Source organism: Limanda limanda, chromosome 12 (assembly GCF_963576545.1).
Source record: "Limanda limanda chromosome 12, fLimLim1.1, whole genome shotgun sequence".
In the NCBI taxonomy this organism is placed as follows: Eukaryota; Metazoa; Chordata; class Actinopteri; order Pleuronectiformes; family Pleuronectidae; genus Limanda; species Limanda limanda.
The window spans coordinates 22,559,143-22,577,798 of NC_083647.1; the positions used below are offsets into that span (position 1 = coordinate 22,559,143).

The following is an 18,656-nucleotide window of genomic DNA, read 5'->3' on the forward strand; positions in this document are numbered from 1 at the left end:
TGTTTTTTCCATTGTTACATTAGGGCCAAGGAAAAGGGGGAAATAAATTGAGATTTTGAGAATTAAGTTGTAATATTTTGAGGACAAAGTCACAATATCACAAGAAAAGAAGTCTAGATTTCTACAAGAATAAATCATAATATCCCGAAAGTAGTAATTTAGCTACTTGTCATTTGACAGGGGTGTTAGAGAAGATTAGCCTGTTGCCTGTGTTCAAATAAGGAATTTGGATCATCTCTAAAGCTACAGACTCAGAAGAATCTTGTAGGGAAACTCAATTTGCTTTGATCCGAGATCAACTTGGAGGGCGCTGTTGAGCAGATGTTATAAAACAATAATTTGCTGTAAATGCGTAACATCTGTTGTACAAAATGTGCTACTCCATCTTTTGGGGGTTCCTCTGTTTGATTGTAAGAGCAGGATTAGTTTGCAACAACACGGGGGGGAATCGTGGATGTCCTGTCTCACCCTCTGGACCACCGGTACATCATGACATCTTGTTTTCTTATTTATAAATGGTTGGCCTCCTTTTGGAGTGAAACTCTCCATTAAGTTTGTTTGACGTTCAAGCAGCAGATTTTTGTGATGGTTGTTTCCTTGTGTATGAAATGTATCTGACCCCCGAGCATAACGTGGGATCATCACATCCTGCTCCCACATGAAGTTCTCATAGACAGGAAACGTTCCACGCTGACTGGCCAATGATGTGTCTCACCATAACAGCCCCAGGGAGCGAGGAGACGGTCATATTTCGCCGTGAGCGTAGCACGTTTCGCCGGCAGGCAGTGCGGCGGCGGCACAACGCAGGGAGTAACCCCACCCCACCCACCTCTCTCATTGGATCTCCTCTCAGGTACGCCGTGCATGGGGCAGGGAGTCATGTCTGTCGCTGTGTCGCCTGGCATGAGCATGCTGCCAGGGGGCGCTCTCTCCCGCCTCTCATCAAAACCCTGTCTGCGTCCTCCGCTGTGCATGACCTCGAGCAAGCTGTCCCTGGACGGGTGTCTCCTCTCCTCTCTGCATGTGATGTCCTTGGTCCTCCTTTCCTCAAGACCTCTTTTCATCCTGTTATCACTCTACCTCGATCTTTTCCTTTTCCACGGGCTGGGCACGGATCAAAGACCGGAGTCCTCAGAAACTCACTAATCCACTTGTCTGACAAAGCGTCTCCTCTCAGAGTCGTCCTGTAATACAGACGCCACGCTCTATCAAATTACTTAGCTCTTCTCTTGCAAACTTTTCAAACAGAGGGGATGAAGAGGATATTGATCAAAGGCCTGAAGACTCTTTCACTATGTTTTTGTTATTTTGTGAGAGCATAGCTGCTTTTCAGTTGATTTTTGAGGCCTGTTTCTTTACACCAATTTTTCACAAGTTCAAAATTATAACTCAAAGGAGAAAGATCCATTAGATTTCCCCTTTTCTTTCTTTTGACATAAATTTATTACGATTCATAAGCCTTTTTTTGGTCATTCTAATGTTTTTCCAAATTCTTAATTAAGTGCAATTTGGCCTTTTAGTCCTTTTTCCTAAATTAACTTTGTTTTAATCTCTACTGTTGCAAAGGACAGGGACCTGACGGGCATTAGGGCCACGCTGAAGAGAACTTCAAATGCACCGTCACTCCTGAGGTTGAAGCCTAATTAGAGAGAGGCCGTGCTGTAACTAGGAAACAGCTTGGAGTTTTATCTAAAAAAAGATAAACTTTGTTTTTAAGCCGTTTAAAGTGGCAACACTGGATGTTTGTCTGGTCTCATGCTGTGGATGTATATCTGGTTCCTCTCAGGTCTTTAGAACTCCTCCTCTTCTGTTGTTCACCTGCCAACAGCTAATTCCCCTCTGGCCAAGGTGCCGTTGTCTCCTGCATGTATCTCACACGCTCACACATTCAATTCTGAGCCCTGACAAAATGTTTAGCAAGTAAAAATAAAACCAAGCAGTCGGCCAGAGGTCAGTGAACTCGCTCCCTCTGCCTCTGATCTCTTCCTCCGTCCCTTCACTCCCTTTACTGATTTTCACCCTTTTATTGGAGCACCGGACACCTCGTGCTGCGTCACATGGTTCTTCAATGTTCCACCACTCAAAATACACTTCTGACAATAATTTTTAAAGAGGAAAGGAAATGACGAGAGTCCTCTTAAAGCCCTGATCCAGTCGTGATGGAATTTATCAGCATCATTGAGGATTAGTGTCATGTAAAGGTTAAGAGGCCGTGCGCTCTGGGTAGATTTTTTTTCTAATCAAAAGCATGAAGAGCTAAGTCACTTTTCACTGCTTTATATCCGTGTGCAGCTTTTAGAAGAACTGGAAAAGGCTTATCAGTCATTTCATGTACAGGCTTTTTCTCTCAGTGTCACAGTTCTCATGCCTCTTGCCATCGTGGAGGTCAGTCTGCATAGAAATAAGAGGAGCTTTATCAGTTGATATGAGCCTTTCACAGACATCAGAGTTTGTTTGCTGATATGCACCAAAATGAAAACTGTTATTTTACAGAATAAATAATACCAAAAAGATAAGCATTCATATTGTAAGTGTAAACAAATATTTTCTTAGTTCAAGTTTTATATATATTAGGTTGTATTTGTGTTTTCTTATTATTTGTAGTTGTTTATAACAAACTTTATGGTCAAACTGTAAAATGGTTTGATAACCACATCTCAGGAATGATTGCCTATATTTAAAAATACATATTAGCTTCTATATCTGAAATGTTTACTCCTTAGTGGTACCAGCATCAATATCAATCAGGCTTTAGAAATCATGATACAAATCACATGAACATGACAGGATAGTTAATTTGTTGTAGATATCTAAAGGAAATGAGCCATAATGTCTGTTAAATCTGTAAGAATTAAAAGAATGAAGAAATTAGACTAGAGTCAGTCACTTTACAGAGTGGTTGGGCCTCCACCATGGCAACCAGCGTGTGCATCAAACCCCTCTGTTGTGGAACCACCTCATCTCCCTCCTCATGTGATGATGATGTATATCAACAGTGCCCTTCCCCCTTAGCCCCCCCCCGCCGTGCACCACTTCTCATCTCCTCCCCTTCTCCCTTCTCCTCCCACAGTCTTCAGGAGGCCCTCAGCCAGGCCTCCCAGCCTTCTACTTCCCAGGTGAAAAGTCAGCCATCCAGAACCCCGTCCCAGGTGACCGTGCTGAGCACAAGCGCCTCCCTGCTGGCCAGGAATGGAAGCACGCACCTGGAGGGTTCTCAGGACAAGGCCTCAACCGTTGGCGCGACCAGCTTGCAGGACGACTTTGGTAGGGAACGCACGGAGGGAGCGGAGGTGTTGAAATGAAGGAGTTTCTCACAGACGAGTGCTGCACCAGGAGTTTGTGCACATGGCCGATCTGAATGTCTCATCAAGTGTTTGCCAAGGAGGTTGTGTTTTCACCCCTGGCTGTTTGCTGGTTGGTTGGTGTATTTGTTTGTCAAAAAACGTCTTGAACTGATTGTCTCGAAACCTTGGCAGAAAGAAAGAAAAGAAAAACCCTTTTGGCTTTTGTGAGATCGCTTTTTTTGACATTTTCCCGGATTGACCCAGGGAATACTTACTGCATCCTGATGAAAACAATCAGACATATTTAGATAACTGATATGTTTATTTGAATGAAGTCTGGTGCAGCGTGATTTGATTTAACGATGCTGTTGGGCCTTTGCAGACTTTTGCCACTAATTGCAGATGAGCCAGTGGCTTGGAGGGTTTTGCTTGCAGATAGAGAGCCGGTCACAGATTCACATACATGACCTCTGGACTGTTGCTATGAGTCGAAGGCCGATGCACAATTACCTCTGCTCCATTTCTCTCTGTCTGCGATATTGTGTCTGCAGCCGGCACTTGACCTGACTGGGATGTGGATTCCACTGTTTGATCACAGCTTTCCCTGCTCACAGTGCTGACACCGCAGAGATGATTGCTGCCGATGCATAAACATGTTTTGCTGACATCCCTGAACACGTTTAGTGCAAAAAAACCTGAGTTTGGTTGGAGCTGTGCGATGCCCTTCATGTGAACCAGTGGTAAAACGGATTACCACTCCTACTCACAATCTGACCTGGAGCCGAGTCTTGTTTTGAGACACTTGGTGGTCGGTCTGTTCTGTGTTTGTGATCCCCGAGCGTTAGGAACTCTTCTCTATCTGCATATGATTTAACTTCTTTGGCAGAGTCTGTATTTTCATGCACTACTGACGTCCATTTGATTATGAGAACACTCGTCTTCGGGCTGCATCTTAAGAAAATATTTTCCGTTGTAGCTTTCCAACATTGCACAATGAATCATCCCTTATTAAATACCCTGAAATAAATAAACACTCTTAAGTTCTTTCACTTTATTGAGCAGTTCTCCTTAGCAACAAAAACATATGGGACCAATCCTTCGTTCCCTTAGATGACAAATGAGGAAAATGTACCAGAACAGTATTTCTTTGAGAGAAACTCTGGATAATGTTTGCTCAATTTCTTCTTGACTTTTGTAATTTCAGACTGCACAATATTTTTGAGTCATACTTGGCTGTGTGACATATTTTCAATTAGCTTGTCATGCATTAGAAAGCAGTTTTGCACTCTTTTTCTACTTTTCCCATCATTTTTAATAGCGGAACTATTAAAAACAAAACCCATAAAGAGTTTGGATTGGAATCAAGGCCAGAGTGGGAATGGTGTTACCATAGCAACATCTCTTATATCTCCTACATACATCAACTGGGAGGATTAACGCAATAAGGGAAGTTCTATTCATTGAGGCACAGCTTGTCAGATCAGGTCACTTATTCTTCTCATAAGCTTTATGAGGGAATTATGAAGGCCCCATTGAAATATAGCCGGTTTTATTTGAGTGGTTGTGCCTTTGTGTACTTCATAGTGTCAAGCTGATCACAGGATAGAGTGAAATCCATCCACATAATCAGCAGAAACCTGATTGCTCCTCCAGTGGAGCAGGAAATGACTGACTTGCTTATAGTCTCTTTGGGAAAGGGCACATTCACTCCTTAATCCCATTGGCTCAGGTGAACACAGTAACGTTGCCAACGAAAACTAGTTGCATTTAGTTTAATGAAATTATTGTGATTCCAGTGAACTGACTGTTTCTTTGTCTTCTGTCGTGTTGTTCCAGGAAAACTCACTCCCTCTTTATATGAGGCTGGTGGATGTGACTTGTCCCTGGTCAATTTTGAACCTGCAACCAGACGAGCCTCCAATAACCTATGGTTAGTGTCAATTCATCAGATTTATTTAATGGGGTTTTTAGCTCATAAAATATACATGTACTCTGTACTCTTATTAAATTAGCCAATCGTTAAATCTTCTCTCAACCCACATAAGAACACCTATAACATCTATGTGAATTATGGTTTGAGAGAAAATATATCAACCTTTTTTTTAATTATTAAGTTATTGTTTGTCATTTACTGTTTCTTTTTCTCATGTGACACGAAACCGATATGTGTGGGTTTTCAAATGTTGCTCAGGTGAAACCATCCGAAGATATTGACTAAACCTAAACAGCAGGATTTTCATTACGTTATTTTATAGATCCAGTGATTAATAAACAATTATCAGAAAAACTGAAATGTTTTGCAGGCCTAAACCTAACATACTATTTTTATGTAGACGACACACAGCTGTACCTTAAGTTGAGAACAGAAAATCTAAATAGCAATAAAAACATTCTACAGTTAAATAAGAATGAAACTGAGATGCTCGTCCTCTGTCTTTGAATTTAATTTGGATACAAGAAATATGTCGTCTTTAATTCAGCTTTTAAGATTAATTATGTTTTGGCTACTTCAACGTTACATTGACAGATTAATATCGTTTAAGGATTTTGAGATCATTATACCTTCTAAAATTCTGATGCTCGCTCATCATTTTTTAATTAAACATGCTCGATAAAACTAATTGAAAATGATATCAATTTACCAACCAAATTTCTCGTCTTTGTCTTTGTTGGTTTTGGCCGATTAAGAACATAATCTTTTCCATTCGGTTTTCCAATCGGTTTATGACATGCCTGTGAGGAAAACAATTAAATTGTAAAATAACATAAATGTTCAGTAGAAAAGTGAGAAAATTACCAATTGACAATTTAGTTTCAGGTTGCCTGGAACTAAATGATGATTTAATACGGTAATCGCAGCAGATGCTTTTCTCTAATTAGTGTTCTCATTTTGTCTAATGCAGGGACACCGAGTCCCACCTCTCCAGTTCTACCTCAGTTCGCTTCTACCCTCATGACCTGGTGAGTACCCTGTGTGTGTGTGTGTGTGTCTGTGTGTGTGTGTGTTTGTGTCACTGGATTTGCGGAGGAGTACAGACAGAATCAGTTCAAAAGCAAACCATGTCTGCTTTACATATTTCTGCACATTATTGTTGGCGTTCACACTCGTCAGTATGAGCAGTTGTTGTTCTGTTTTTCCATTTCTTTACCTCAGGCCCAAAACAAATCAAACTCAATTTAAAAAATGAGGCTGGCATCTATATCCTCATCTGGCTTTGGTTTTATATATGAGCCAGAAAAATGTCTTCGATCATCTGATTCCGGCTGTTAGTTATTTGTGCGATGAGAATCCAGATGGCTGTGAGTGGGTGGGGGGGCAGCGGTCCAGTCTTTACTTTGTGAACATACAAAAACAAATCTAATACGAAATAAATATTGAATGCTTACGTTTCTTTGTTTTTATTTACTTTTTTAGGTCTCAATTCTTATGACTACTGTTGTTATTTATAAATCAAAGAGCTTTGAGTTGTGTGATGATGAATCAGTTGACTAACCGTGAGACAGATTTCCCTCCCTCAGATCCGTCTGAACCGTCTGCTGACCATGGACCCAGAGCTGCTGGAGCAGCAGGACGGAGATCTGAGCCCGGAGCTCCAGGACGCACCGCTGGCACAGGATGACCCTGTCGCCACCTCGGCTGCCGGCAAAGTCCGGCAGTACTACCGCTTGTGGCTTCTCCCGTACCTGTGGGTCGGCCTGCACTTCGACCGACTCACACTGCTGGCACTGTTCGACAGGTGAGGCTGCACATCATCCTCAAGTGTTAATGAAACACAAGGCACCTTTATGCTTTGTGTCCGGATGTACCACCAAGTGAAAACTGACTCTGATTGTCAAACTTGATCATAAATGTTGCAACTAGGTCAAAATATAAAAGGGTTTAACATGTCATTGTAAAATCGGCTGCTTCAGCTTCACAAGTGTTTGTGCTCCCAACGTTGATACCTGTGTGTTTGCATATGACAAAAACGAGATGCCATCTTACTTAAAAACAGAATGACACTCAGTAGAATGCATAACTCAGCAAAGGTCTAACAGTCCCTTAAATGCAATCAAGCTGCAACAAATTTGACAAATTCATAAATCAGTCCCATAAATATGCCAGATTTTTTGGGGGCAAATCAGTGAAATGTCAAAAAATTCACCATTTCGCGATGTTGAAGAAAGTGGAGGAAAGAAATGCTGCATTAGCTCCTTTGTTTCCTCTTTTCCAAATTCGATTGGGTTCTTTTTAGCTCCATCTCCCATCCTTCCACCAAATCTCATGGAAATCTGTTCAGTATTTTTACATAATCCATCAGACAAACAAACAAACAAATTAACCAACCAACAATGAGATGATGAAAAATATAATCTCCTTGGCTGAAGTAAAAATACAAAGATAAAATGCATAACAATAGATAAAACATTTAATATAATATATACCGGCATTAGTAAAAGTGTTTGAAGATAAATTTGGAAAAAGGATTTAGGAGATGAGACACTATTCTCTCTCCCACCCAGTCTGTTATTTAGACTAATAACACAGGTGTAACTACTCATTACAGTTCTGCCCAGCACAGCATTAACCATTTATTTAATCAGGTCAGTTCCACTGAAAACCAGGACAGGCGGAGATCTCTGCAGCACAGACACAGACACATAAACAGCAACATACAGCTGCAGCAACAAATTCCTAAAAGATTAGCCAATCACTTTTTAAAACCCTTGAATGTCAACATCTGCCTGCAGGCCGTTCAGTGCAGAGGTGGGGGGGGGTCGTGTTGGCTCCACCTCTGTCTGAGGGGAGAGTTAATAGAAATCCCTGTTTGGATTACACTAACCCTTCCTCTGTATTCATTTAGGGCAATTTATGAGCATTTGAAACGCACAAGCTTTTGCTTTGATAACGCTCTCTCTTACATGACTAATGTTTATGGCAGGGAGGGTCATGATATTCATGTGTTTGCCTTGAAAGAGACAAATGAGAATCAGTTCAGACATGGTAATCATGTCCGATCACATGAGGACAACCCTGATTACGTAGAATTCGTCCTCCTGTGACCTCTTGTGATCAGATCTTACTTCCCCCGCCCTACATGCAAATACAGATACAGTATATTCCATTTGTATTTTCAAAAACCAAACAATGTGTTTTGTTTTATCCAGTTTGAGTTAAGTGATGTGTTTGTGTGTCTGTGTGAGAGGGAGAGAGCAGAACCAGGCTCAGTGAATCATAGTTCGCAGCTTTACAGTGAAATTAGATTTTACCCATTGGTAAAATGGATGGAAAATGAACATGTGCTGGTCGGGGTTGATATTGTTGCGTTGGTCAACAGTGATTTGATTTCTGGTAAACACTGTAAAAACCATAAGTGTTTGATAATTTTGATCCAAATGAAACTGCAGCGGGTCAGAGGACCATCAGTTGTGTAGGTTGTCTTGTGGCTCAGGATATATAATTATTACTAAAGCATCTTTTCTCTGGAACAGTCCTTGCAGCTACAGAAGCGGCTACACAAGACTCATGCAGCTCATTAACCAACATTACAAAAACCCTTATCTCTCCTCAAACCACCGACGGGAACATTGGTGTCATTTTTCAGTCTGGCTCATAATTCGAGAAGCAGGTCAACTTTGTTTTTTTAGTTCTGTTGCTGACGTACAATCATTCCTCTTGTGAAGGAATTCGTGGACCTTGTGTGTTTATTTCTTGCAGACGTGGTTACTGGGATCTCTCTCTCTTTGTCGGAGTCAGTCACTTAGTTTGCTTTGTCTCGCGTCTCATTCAAAATGCAGCTGCAAAGCGTCTGACTGGCACCGAGAAGAAAGACCACACATCAACTGTAGAGACCGAATTGATTTTAAGATTCTGCACTGGTTGGTGCCAGCTTCTAGCTCAGACCTCTTCAGTTCCTGTGCCACCTTCCGGCCCCTCAGGCTCACTGACCAATCACTGCTCCCTGAGGAAACCCAAGAACGACTGTCTGATCAAAACTCAGTTTGTCTATAGATCTTCCACTTTTATTGACATTTTAAAATCCAGTCTTAATTTAGAAAGATATTTGAGTGTTACAGATGTTATTACAGCCACATGATTACCAATAGGCTGTCTGTGTTATCGAAGTTGTTAAAATTGGGTGTTTTCCAAAGCTAACTTGGGAGTAAGCGTGAAGGAAATTGAGCCTTATCATTAAGATGTGATTCGCTCTGAGGCCGTGGAGGAGGTAGAGCGGGTCGTCCACTAACCAGAAAGTAGGTGGTTCTTTCTCCGTCTGCTCCAATCCGCATGCCGAAACATTCTTGGGCAAGACACAGAATTCCGAATTCCTGAAGGCTGTCCTGACATTGTGTGAATTATATGGAACTTATAGAATCGCTGTATGAATGTGTGTGAAGATGAGTGAAGGTGACATATCTATAATTAGAAAATCACTATTAAAACTACATTCTATTGACCAGTTGCTCTCTTCCACTGTTGTCGTAGGAACCGCGAGGTCCTGGAGAACGTGCTGGCCGTGATCCTGGCCGTCCTGGTGGCCTTCCTGGGTTCGGTGCTGCTGGTCCACGGCTTCTTCACGGACATCTGGGTCTTTCAGTTCTGCCTTGTCATTGCGAGTTGCCAGTATTCCTTACTAAAGGTGAATATTTATGTAAAATGCACGACTTCAATCAAACATGACGTCGAGAAGTGACACAAAGAAGCATTGTTTCAAAGAGGCAATTGGGTTTATTTTTTCTCACTGGCATGCCGAAGCACATGATATTAGTTTTTTTGGCAAAGTTTGCTTTGCCTTTAAGGGAATTCCTGATGTTCAGAAAGTCTTTAATGCTTTACTTCCTCTGAAGTGTGTTTACAAAAAGAAGTAATCCAGTTCTCTGGTTCTTGTTTGTTGACAGAGTGTCCAGCCAGACTCCTCTTCCCCTCGACATGTAAGTACAACAACTTGTGTCCACATTTTGGTTTGTTTGGGGCTTAAATTCCTGGAGAGTTCACACTGTGAACAACCTGCATTCACAAGAGCCAAATATAAAAAAAAACACATCTCTGTGACGATGGAGAATTTGACCTTTACACTTTTAGCAGTAAACAAATAGAGTCAATCTCCATCCATGTCTAATGTGACCAGTTGTTGTTTGAATCCTTCTCTGTTGTGGTTCTTGAAAGTGATGCTGCTTTCCCCCTGTGGCTCTGAGAGGCTCCTCCCCCTCCCCCCTCCCCTCCCCCCCCTTGCGTCAGTGGCTCTGAAACGCCGTCTTTTATTAATGCAGCTTCGACTCCGCTGCAGGCACGAGCTTTAAATAGCCGGCCAGAGTTCAGACCACAGCTCTCTCTCCCTCTGTTTGTATCCACCCCTCCTTCCACCACTCTCCCCTTCGTGTCATCCCCTCCCCTCCCTCTCTATCTCCTTCACCTCATCTCACCTCCAAGTGTTCGCCTTTTCTCTTTCCCCGATGTTGTTGAAACATCCTGAGCGATCCTGGCCTATTTAATCTGATTGTTGGTGCGTAAAGTGTCGGTGAAGAAGCAGGTCAGCTCGCAGCCTCCTGGGCTGAAGAGTGTTCTTCATCTCTTGTAAAACCTCAGACTCATCCTCTTCCTCTGTATACCTGTGTCACTGTCTGAAGGGTTCATGTGGCACTGATACTACTGAAGAGGATATAATGTAGAATTAGAATGATTATTTTAATGGATGATGTTGTAAAATATGATGTGTTCTATGTGAGGGCACATCTTTTTACTACAGCAGTGTTTGCTGGCAGCTCAGAGAATTTGTAACTTTAATATTCAGGGTTTGTGAGCTGAGTACTGAGCCGCACTGGTCCACAAAGAGAAAGTCCAGCTCCTGTAACAAACCACTTACAGCATCATACCCTTCTCCCTGCAGGGCCATAATCGTATCATAGCGTACAGCCGGCCTGTCTACTTCTGCCTGTGCTGTGGCCTCATCTGGCTGCTCCACTACGGCAGCCTGAGGACCACTTCCTCCAGGATCACCCTGTACGGCGTCGCCATCACCAGCTCCCTGGTGCTCGCCTCCGCCCGGGACCTCGTCATCGGTAAGAGGCAGCTGCCATCGCTATGTGCAGTGATATTACATATAATCACATTCTTTGTTTGTATGGCACTTTTTTAAAAACATGCCAAATATCATATAGATGACCAAGAACAGAAAGAAAGACAAGATTTTGAGAATTTCAATTAAAGAAAAGAAACGAAGCACATTCTTGCACATACATATTTCTGACAAGATTTTGTCTTCATTGTTCCTTTAAGTCATTTAAACAAAACTTTTCCCTACAACAAGTAGGTTGTGTTTTCACCTGTGTCTGTTGTTATTGTATCACTGTTGGAACCAACTTTTGTTCACATGTATATGAAGAGAATGAGTAAAAATAAGTTATTTCTGTTGCAAGACAAATACCAACAGGAAGACTGTTGCAAAGTTTGGGGACTGACAGTATTCTCATAAATTTGTCCAAGACAGAGATGGATGGAAATATTTTCTATTATTTAACAGAAATGTGCTCGTTTTAATTTACAAAATAGTCAAAGGCAGGATTCCATCACACCTACGTCTCAGCTGGAGTCTCAATAAACGGTTGAACATTGCTCTTAAAACTTGAGAATTCACTTATTTGCTTTAGTTACTTTCACAAGTAAATTGTCTCATCACCAGAGACGAATCCAGTTCTGGTTGCAGGATGAGTTGAGCAGGTTGCCGTGAGCCAGAAGTGATAATTGCGTTGGAGCCACATTCTCCAAATGCAATATTTATTTGTTCTGAGGATATTATCCCCACCTTTCATCAAACCACAATCACAAGCAATTTCTGCGGTTGCCCTCGGAGATGCAGCTGTGCACCGATATTACCCAATAACGTTTGTAGCTCCGAGCCAGAGACGCAGAACAATAAACACCAAGTCGCCGTCGTCTGTGTAATCTCAAACCTGATGTCTGGATGATTAAAAATCCAATATAAAATGCATAAACTGGCCGCTGTTTGATTTTTCATCCCACTGTCCCCTTGTGTTTGTCGTCCTGCAGTTTTCACTCTGTGTTTCCCCATCATCTTCTTCGTGGGTCTGCTGCCACAAGTCAACACGTTCGTCATGTACCTCTTCGAGCAGCTGGACATCCACGTGTTCGGGGGCAACGGTGAGCCACTTGTAGATGATCAATTTCTCCACAGGGGGGTGGGGTGTGTGGGGGGGGGGGACTCTGACCTCTGCAGCACCAAACAACAGACACTCATAGACACTGTCACGCCTGATTTGCTTTGATGGGAAAGGTTTGAAAGTGCTGATTTGCGTTCTGCCTGGCCTGATGCCCGTCAGGTTCAGTGGTCTCACTGCTGACTCTCTCTCTGTGCCCCCCCCCCCCCCCCCACCCCCTGCAGCCTCCACCAGCCTCCTGTCAGCGCTGTACAGCATCCTGCGCAGCGTGGTCACCGTGGCGCTGCTCTACGGCTTCTGCTACGGTGCTCTGAAGGTGAGGGAGAAACTCACTGTAATCAAAAAACTACTCTGATGACAGAAATCACAGATTAATCACAATGTAAAACTACTATTACTACTATTATTACTATATACTGCTATTATATTGGTATAATTACTATCATATATAAATATATATTATGTTATATTATAGATATACTGTACTATTTTTATATACTGTCTAACAATAACCGTATCATCAGTACTATTACCATCTTGTGTTTCTGTTTTTATTCTTTCTACCTCAATGTTTTTTATTTTATTCTATTGTATTGTATTTTATTGTATTCAAATATACCGGCTGCTATGACGACTTAATTTCCCTTAGGGGATGAATAAAGTAATTTATCTATATATCTATCTATCTATCTACTGTCCTACAGTTAACAAGCAGCACTGTATTTTAATTCCGACTTGAAAGTAGAGGACCTCAATATTATGGCAGCATTATAGTTGAAAATATTCTGTGAATCGCCTCCATAAACTTTTGGAAAGCTCAAAAATCACTTTTCTGTATCTGGCGTCCTATATTTGAACATTGAACAAGTATATTTCGACTTTCTCCAGTTTGAATGTTCACAGTGATGCTCTGGAAAATGATCACACATCCTTTCACATCTGCCATCAGCATTATAAGTTTCTACATTCATTGCGTTTGGTCTAAAGAAAAATGGAAGAAGCACAAAATAACGAATCTATTGAAACCTTGTCCCTCCGTCTTCCAGGAGACCTGGGAGCCTCATCACATCCCGGTGCTGTTTTCCGTCTTCTGCGGCCTCTTGGTGGCAGTGTCGTACCACCTGAGCCGACAGAGCAGCGACCCCTCCGTCCTCATGTACGTTCACAGCCGGGCACAACACAATCCAGTCAGTCCTTTGGTTTGATGTGATTCACGGGGGAATAAATATGAAAAGTGAAACTCCAACACTTCCCTGTACATGTTTAGAAATTCCAGCTTCTGTTGTCATGATGCTGAACTCGTCCATCTGGCTCTTAAACAGGCGAAAACCCCCAAAGTGTTTTCCACTAAGTGCTCGAGCCGTCAGCCAGACAGAAATCCATATTAAAGAATAATCTGTGACTTTGCTCCTCGTACATATGCTGAGGATTATCTCAGAAGGGGATTTTCTGAGCATTTCAAAAAAATGCCCAGTTGAAACTCTCACACAAAATAGTGTCGACAGTGAGTGATTACATTATAGATTCCCTCAGAGATAAACTCCTCCACAGGAGATTCGTGGTGTTTTGAAGCAGCTCATATTGTTGCCTCTTGCTTTCCAGCTCGCTGATTCAGTCCAAGGTTTTACCCGATTTGAAAGACAAGAACCCGGAGGACCCTCTGTCAGAAGTGCAGGACCCTCTGCCTGAGAAGCTCCGCGCCTCAGTGGTGAGCTGACCATCAGTAGAAATGTCATTAAAACCAGAAGAAGTCGAACAGAAATGGTCATTTAAGATGATCAGATGCATGATTACAGTCGTTAAAGCCAAACCGATATCCGATGTCTCCTTCTACAGAACGAGCGTCTGCAGTCGGACCTGATCGTCTGTGTGGTCATCGCTGTCCTCTACTTCGCCATCCACGTCAGCACAGTGTTCATCGCACTGCAGGTACAGGAAACAGTTTCAGTCAATCGAATAATTCCAGATATCTCCGTCTGTTTGAGACTCTCTTAGCTCAAGAACCGATCATCAACGTCACACTTTGCATGTAGTATAGTTAAACTTGTGCTTGTAGAAACGTACTAAATGTGTAGATGTATTAATTTCCTCCGTCTCTGTGTCCCTCAGCCTTTCCTCAGTTACGTCCTGTATGCTCTGCTGGGGACGGTGGGGCTGCTCACCCACTACCTGCTCCCTCAAGTCCGCAAGCAGCTGCCCTGGTACTGCTTCTCTCACCCGCTGCTGAAAACAAAGGAGTATTACCAGTTTGAAGTCCGAGGTAAGTTCAGCACAAACAGAAACATTTCTCTCAGCATCACTGCTTTGTTTCTAAGTTGCACCTTAAGACATCTTAGAGCTATGTTTTTCATTATCTGCTGGATGAGTAGAAACAAACATGTAATAGCAATGTTTTTCTCTGAGTAGTGTAATTTGATCACTTTTTTCTCATTCTGTGTCTCTTTACTACAATGATTATGACAAGAAGCTGATGCAATGTCACGTAATGATAACTCCTCCCTGTCTGTCTCGTCAGATGCGGCTCATGTGATGTGGTTTGAGAAGCTCCACGTGTGGCTGCTGTTTGTGGAGAAGAACGTCCTCTATCCTCTGGTCATCCTCAACGAGCTGAGTGGCAGCGCCAGAGAGCTCGCCAGCCCCAAGAGGCTCGACACAGAGTGAGAACCCCCCCCCTAATGTTTCATCTGATCTTGAGTTGGAGGTTGATCGCTGGTTATTCTTTGTGATTCCATAGTCTGGAAACCTGGAAAGCAGATATTTTACTTCTAAAGAGAATTAGTTGGAGTTTCCTCTAGTTTCCTGGTACGCCTACGAAACCACAATTTGTCGTGGAGCTGGTCCTGTTTCCAATCTTTTTCCTAAACTAGGCTTATAGCTACTATCTCAAGTTTTACTTCACTGATTAGACGGATCTCTGACTTTCCTCTCCTTGTGTTTACGTGGTGCAGGGTCGGCGCTCTGATGATCACGGTGGCCGGTCTGAAGCTGCTGCGTTCGTCCTACAGCAGCCCGACGTACCAATACGTGACCATCCTCTTCACCGTCCTCTTCTTCACCTTCGACTACCGTCACATGTCTGAGACGCTGCTGCTCGACCTCTTCGTCATGTCCATTGTTTTCAGCAAGGTGAGGGGAATAGATATTGACCTACACAGCTTACACCAGAGACATTTATATGCAGACATATAGGACATACAGGTGGTTTTGTGCTTGTCAGGGGAAATTACAGTTATCTCTACTAAACTGACCTTTGTCTCCTTTTTGAAGCACTGATTCATGTTTTGTTTTTTTTCACAGCTCTGGGAACTGTTCTACAAGCTGCACTTTGTCTACACCTACATCGCTCCCTGGCAGATCACATGGGGCTCAGCCTTCCACGCCTTCGCTCAGCCCTTTGCTGTGCCTCGTATCCTCACTCTGCCTCCTCTTATCGTAATATACTCTGCAGCGTGTTTCACTGGTTTCACACCAGCACAACTGTTGTAATTCCTACTTTTTGTGAAGCTGGGAGCTATTTCGTCTTTGTGTTGATTCAACTCTGCTATAGTTGGTGTTTGATTTGATGAAACTTTGTTCAACGTGTTATAAATGGTATTTTAAGTGCTTTGAAATCTTAAATCCACTGATATTACAGTTTATTAAAGTAAAGCATCCGTATATTACCGTTGATCCTTGACTGGAGCTGCTCCAGACTCGGCCATGCTGTTTGTCCAGGCTGTGGTGTCGGCCGTCTTCTCCACTCCCCTCAACCCGTTCCTCGGCAGTGCCATCTTCATCACCTCCTATGTCCGCCCAGTCAAGTTCTGGGAGAGAGATTACAAGTAGGCAAAATGAAATGAAAAATACAAATGTTCAAATCAGGTAAAGTTTCAGCTTCTGAAATTTGTGATTTTATTTTTTAACAGCACAAAAAGAGTGGATCACTCCAACACTCGTCTGGCTTCTCAGCTGGACCGAAATCCAGGTGAGGACGTGATATTTGAGTTTATTTACTCCATTGTTTTAATATGACAAAGCTTTAAACCCTGATGTCATCTTTTTGTCGTTTTTTTCTTTCCTCCTTCAGGCTCCGACGACAACAATCTGAACTCCATCTTCTATGAGCACCTGACCCGCTCCCTGCAGCACAGCCTGTGTGGAGACCTCCTGCTGGGCCGCTGGGGGAACTTCAGCACCGGGGACTGTTTCATCCTGGCCTCCGACTACCTGAACGCGCTGGTGCACCTCATAGAGATCGGCAACGGCCTGGTCACCTTCCAGCTGCGGGGGCTGGAGTTCAGAGGTGGGGGAGGAGCACATGCGTGACACCAGATTGGTCACTGAGTTCTGTTCAGGTTCATTTTCCACTGGATTACTGATAAATGAATGAGTGGTAGTCAAAGATAATCATAATTCGACCACTTGTTTTCTCAAGCAAGTTCAACCAAACCCCATCAAATGTTTTAGTTCTGGATTTAGATGAATTGAAGGAGGACTACTCACCAGTTGCTCAAAATTGTCTAGTATGGTTGTGGTTTGTCCTCCAGTAAAACCCTCCTGTAGTGATTGGAAGTTCGGATCTTTTTACCGACCCGGTTCTTTGAATCTCGTTCAGTAAAAGGAACGAATCTTTTTTCGAGTCACTCGTTCATTTCAACGGGGGGGGGGGGGGGGGGCTGCGCAACGGGACTGTTCCATAGGCTCAGTCAAGGAAGCAGAAATGATTCGTTCACTTCCCTACTGGGTCTTCGGGTACGAGTCTTTGGATCATTTATCATGTGACCTGCATTGACTCAGTAGAGGAGAGCTGGAGCGAGGGGCGTTCACTGTCTCCCGGAGAAATGAACACTCTGTGTTTTTAGTATAATAAAGACGTGAATTATATTCGTTCACAAGTCATAATGACTGGTTTTGTTATTTACACTTACAGTTTACTGCAGATCATATTTTTTAAAGTAAACCTATTAAATACAGTACAACATTACAGTTTGTATGGTTTGAAATTGTCATTTATTATCATACTGGCATTTAATTATCACGGCAAACAATTACACTGCACTAAACTGTAAGTGTCAATGTAAAGTGAAAATAACAAAACCAGTCTGTATGACTTGTGAACGAATATAATGCACGTCTTTCTATACTAAAAACACAGAGTGTTCATTTCTCCGGGAGACAGTGAACGCCCCTCGCTCCAGCTCCAGCGCTCCTCTACTGAGCCAATGCAGGTCACGTGAAAAATGATCCAAAGACTCGTACCCGAAGACCCAGTAGGGAAGTGAACGAATCATTTCTGCTTCCTTGACTGAGCCTATGGAACAGTCCCAATGCGCGGCCACAAGAAAACGAACGAATCTCTCATTGAGAGGACTCGTTACTCCCGAGTCCTTGTAAGGATTCGTTCATAGTGAACGAATCGTTCACGACCGACACATCACTACCCTCCTGTGTGTTATTCATCAGCATTACTGTGTGTGGGTCAGCCAGTCGTGCTGCTGTGCAACAAACCTGTGACACACTGTGAACGTTTAACAGAACTGCAGACACTCCTCGTGACACCTCATCAACGGCCTGTCAGCAGTTTTTCAGATTTCAATATAAAGGTCACAGTTTTTTTACATTAAAAAAAAAAAAAGATCCTCTTCAAACGTTTTTTTCAATCCTTTTTCCATTTGCCAGTTTAGACCAAGCACAGTTTACAGAAATGACCTGAGTTTTCCACACAAGCAGTGTTGTATCTTGACTAGGGTTTTGCAAAATTCCGGGAATATTCAAAGTTGGAAACTTTCCATGGGAATGAACGGGAATGAACTGGAAATGTTGTGGGTGATTTATACAAACTGTATTTACTTTGTCATATACAGACATAAATATAAACATTTTGTTTTGTCATAGGCTGATTTGAGCCCTGAGGAAACTTTGGGCACTTGACTATATGCTTCTGCATCGTTGTGTCATTCTTAACATAGGTCTTTGCACAGTATTTGCAAATGTACACAGCCTTTCCTTCTACATTGGATGGAGTGAAATGTCTCCACACATGAGATAGTGCACGTGGCATTGTTCTGTAGAATAAGATGAGAAAAAAGTTTGTAAAAAAACACTAATGCAATGCCAGAGATATAAATAGTTAGCCAAACAGTTGGAATAGTCGTAAAAATATTTAACAATTGATGGATAAATGAATGGAAATAGGCTAGATGAACAGATGAACAATCCTCAATCAGCATGCTAATA

At 42.5% G+C, this 18,656-nt stretch overlaps 1 protein-coding gene across 3 annotated transcripts in view; it reads left to right on the forward strand.

Moving 5' to 3' along the window:
- pcnx1 (pecanex 1) overlaps nt 1–18,656 on the forward strand; it is a 36,766-nt gene that overhangs the window by 11,362 nt on the left and 6,748 nt on the right. Inside the window, exons 7-26 of one of the 3 annotated variants that reach the window (XM_061083357.1) lie at nt 724–853; nt 3,071–3,264; nt 5,121–5,214; nt 6,188–6,245; nt 6,789–7,021; nt 9,751–9,904; nt 10,164–10,196; nt 11,153–11,324; nt 12,313–12,423; nt 12,665–12,756; nt 13,487–13,596; nt 14,043–14,148; nt 14,277–14,369; nt 14,550–14,700; nt 14,956–15,097; nt 15,389–15,566; nt 15,738–15,846; nt 16,132–16,261; nt 16,346–16,404; nt 16,507–16,722. In XM_061083357.1, coding sequence (XP_060939340.1) covers nt 724–853; nt 3,071–3,264; nt 5,121–5,214; nt 6,188–6,245; nt 6,789–7,021; nt 9,751–9,904; nt 10,164–10,196; nt 11,153–11,324; nt 12,313–12,423; nt 12,665–12,756; nt 13,487–13,596; nt 14,043–14,148; nt 14,277–14,369; nt 14,550–14,700; nt 14,956–15,097; nt 15,389–15,566; nt 15,738–15,846; nt 16,132–16,261; nt 16,346–16,404; nt 16,507–16,722 — 2,565 coding nt within the window. The remainder of the gene's footprint in view (nt 1–723; nt 854–3,070; nt 3,265–5,120; nt 5,215–6,187; nt 6,246–6,788; nt 7,022–9,750; nt 9,905–10,163; nt 10,197–11,152; nt 11,325–12,312; nt 12,424–12,664; nt 12,757–13,486; nt 13,597–14,042; nt 14,149–14,276; nt 14,370–14,549; nt 14,701–14,955; nt 15,098–15,388; nt 15,567–15,737; nt 15,847–16,131; nt 16,262–16,345; nt 16,405–16,506; nt 16,723–18,656) is intronic. The other 2 variants (XM_061083358.1, XM_061083359.1) reach the window with 2 other exon arrangements.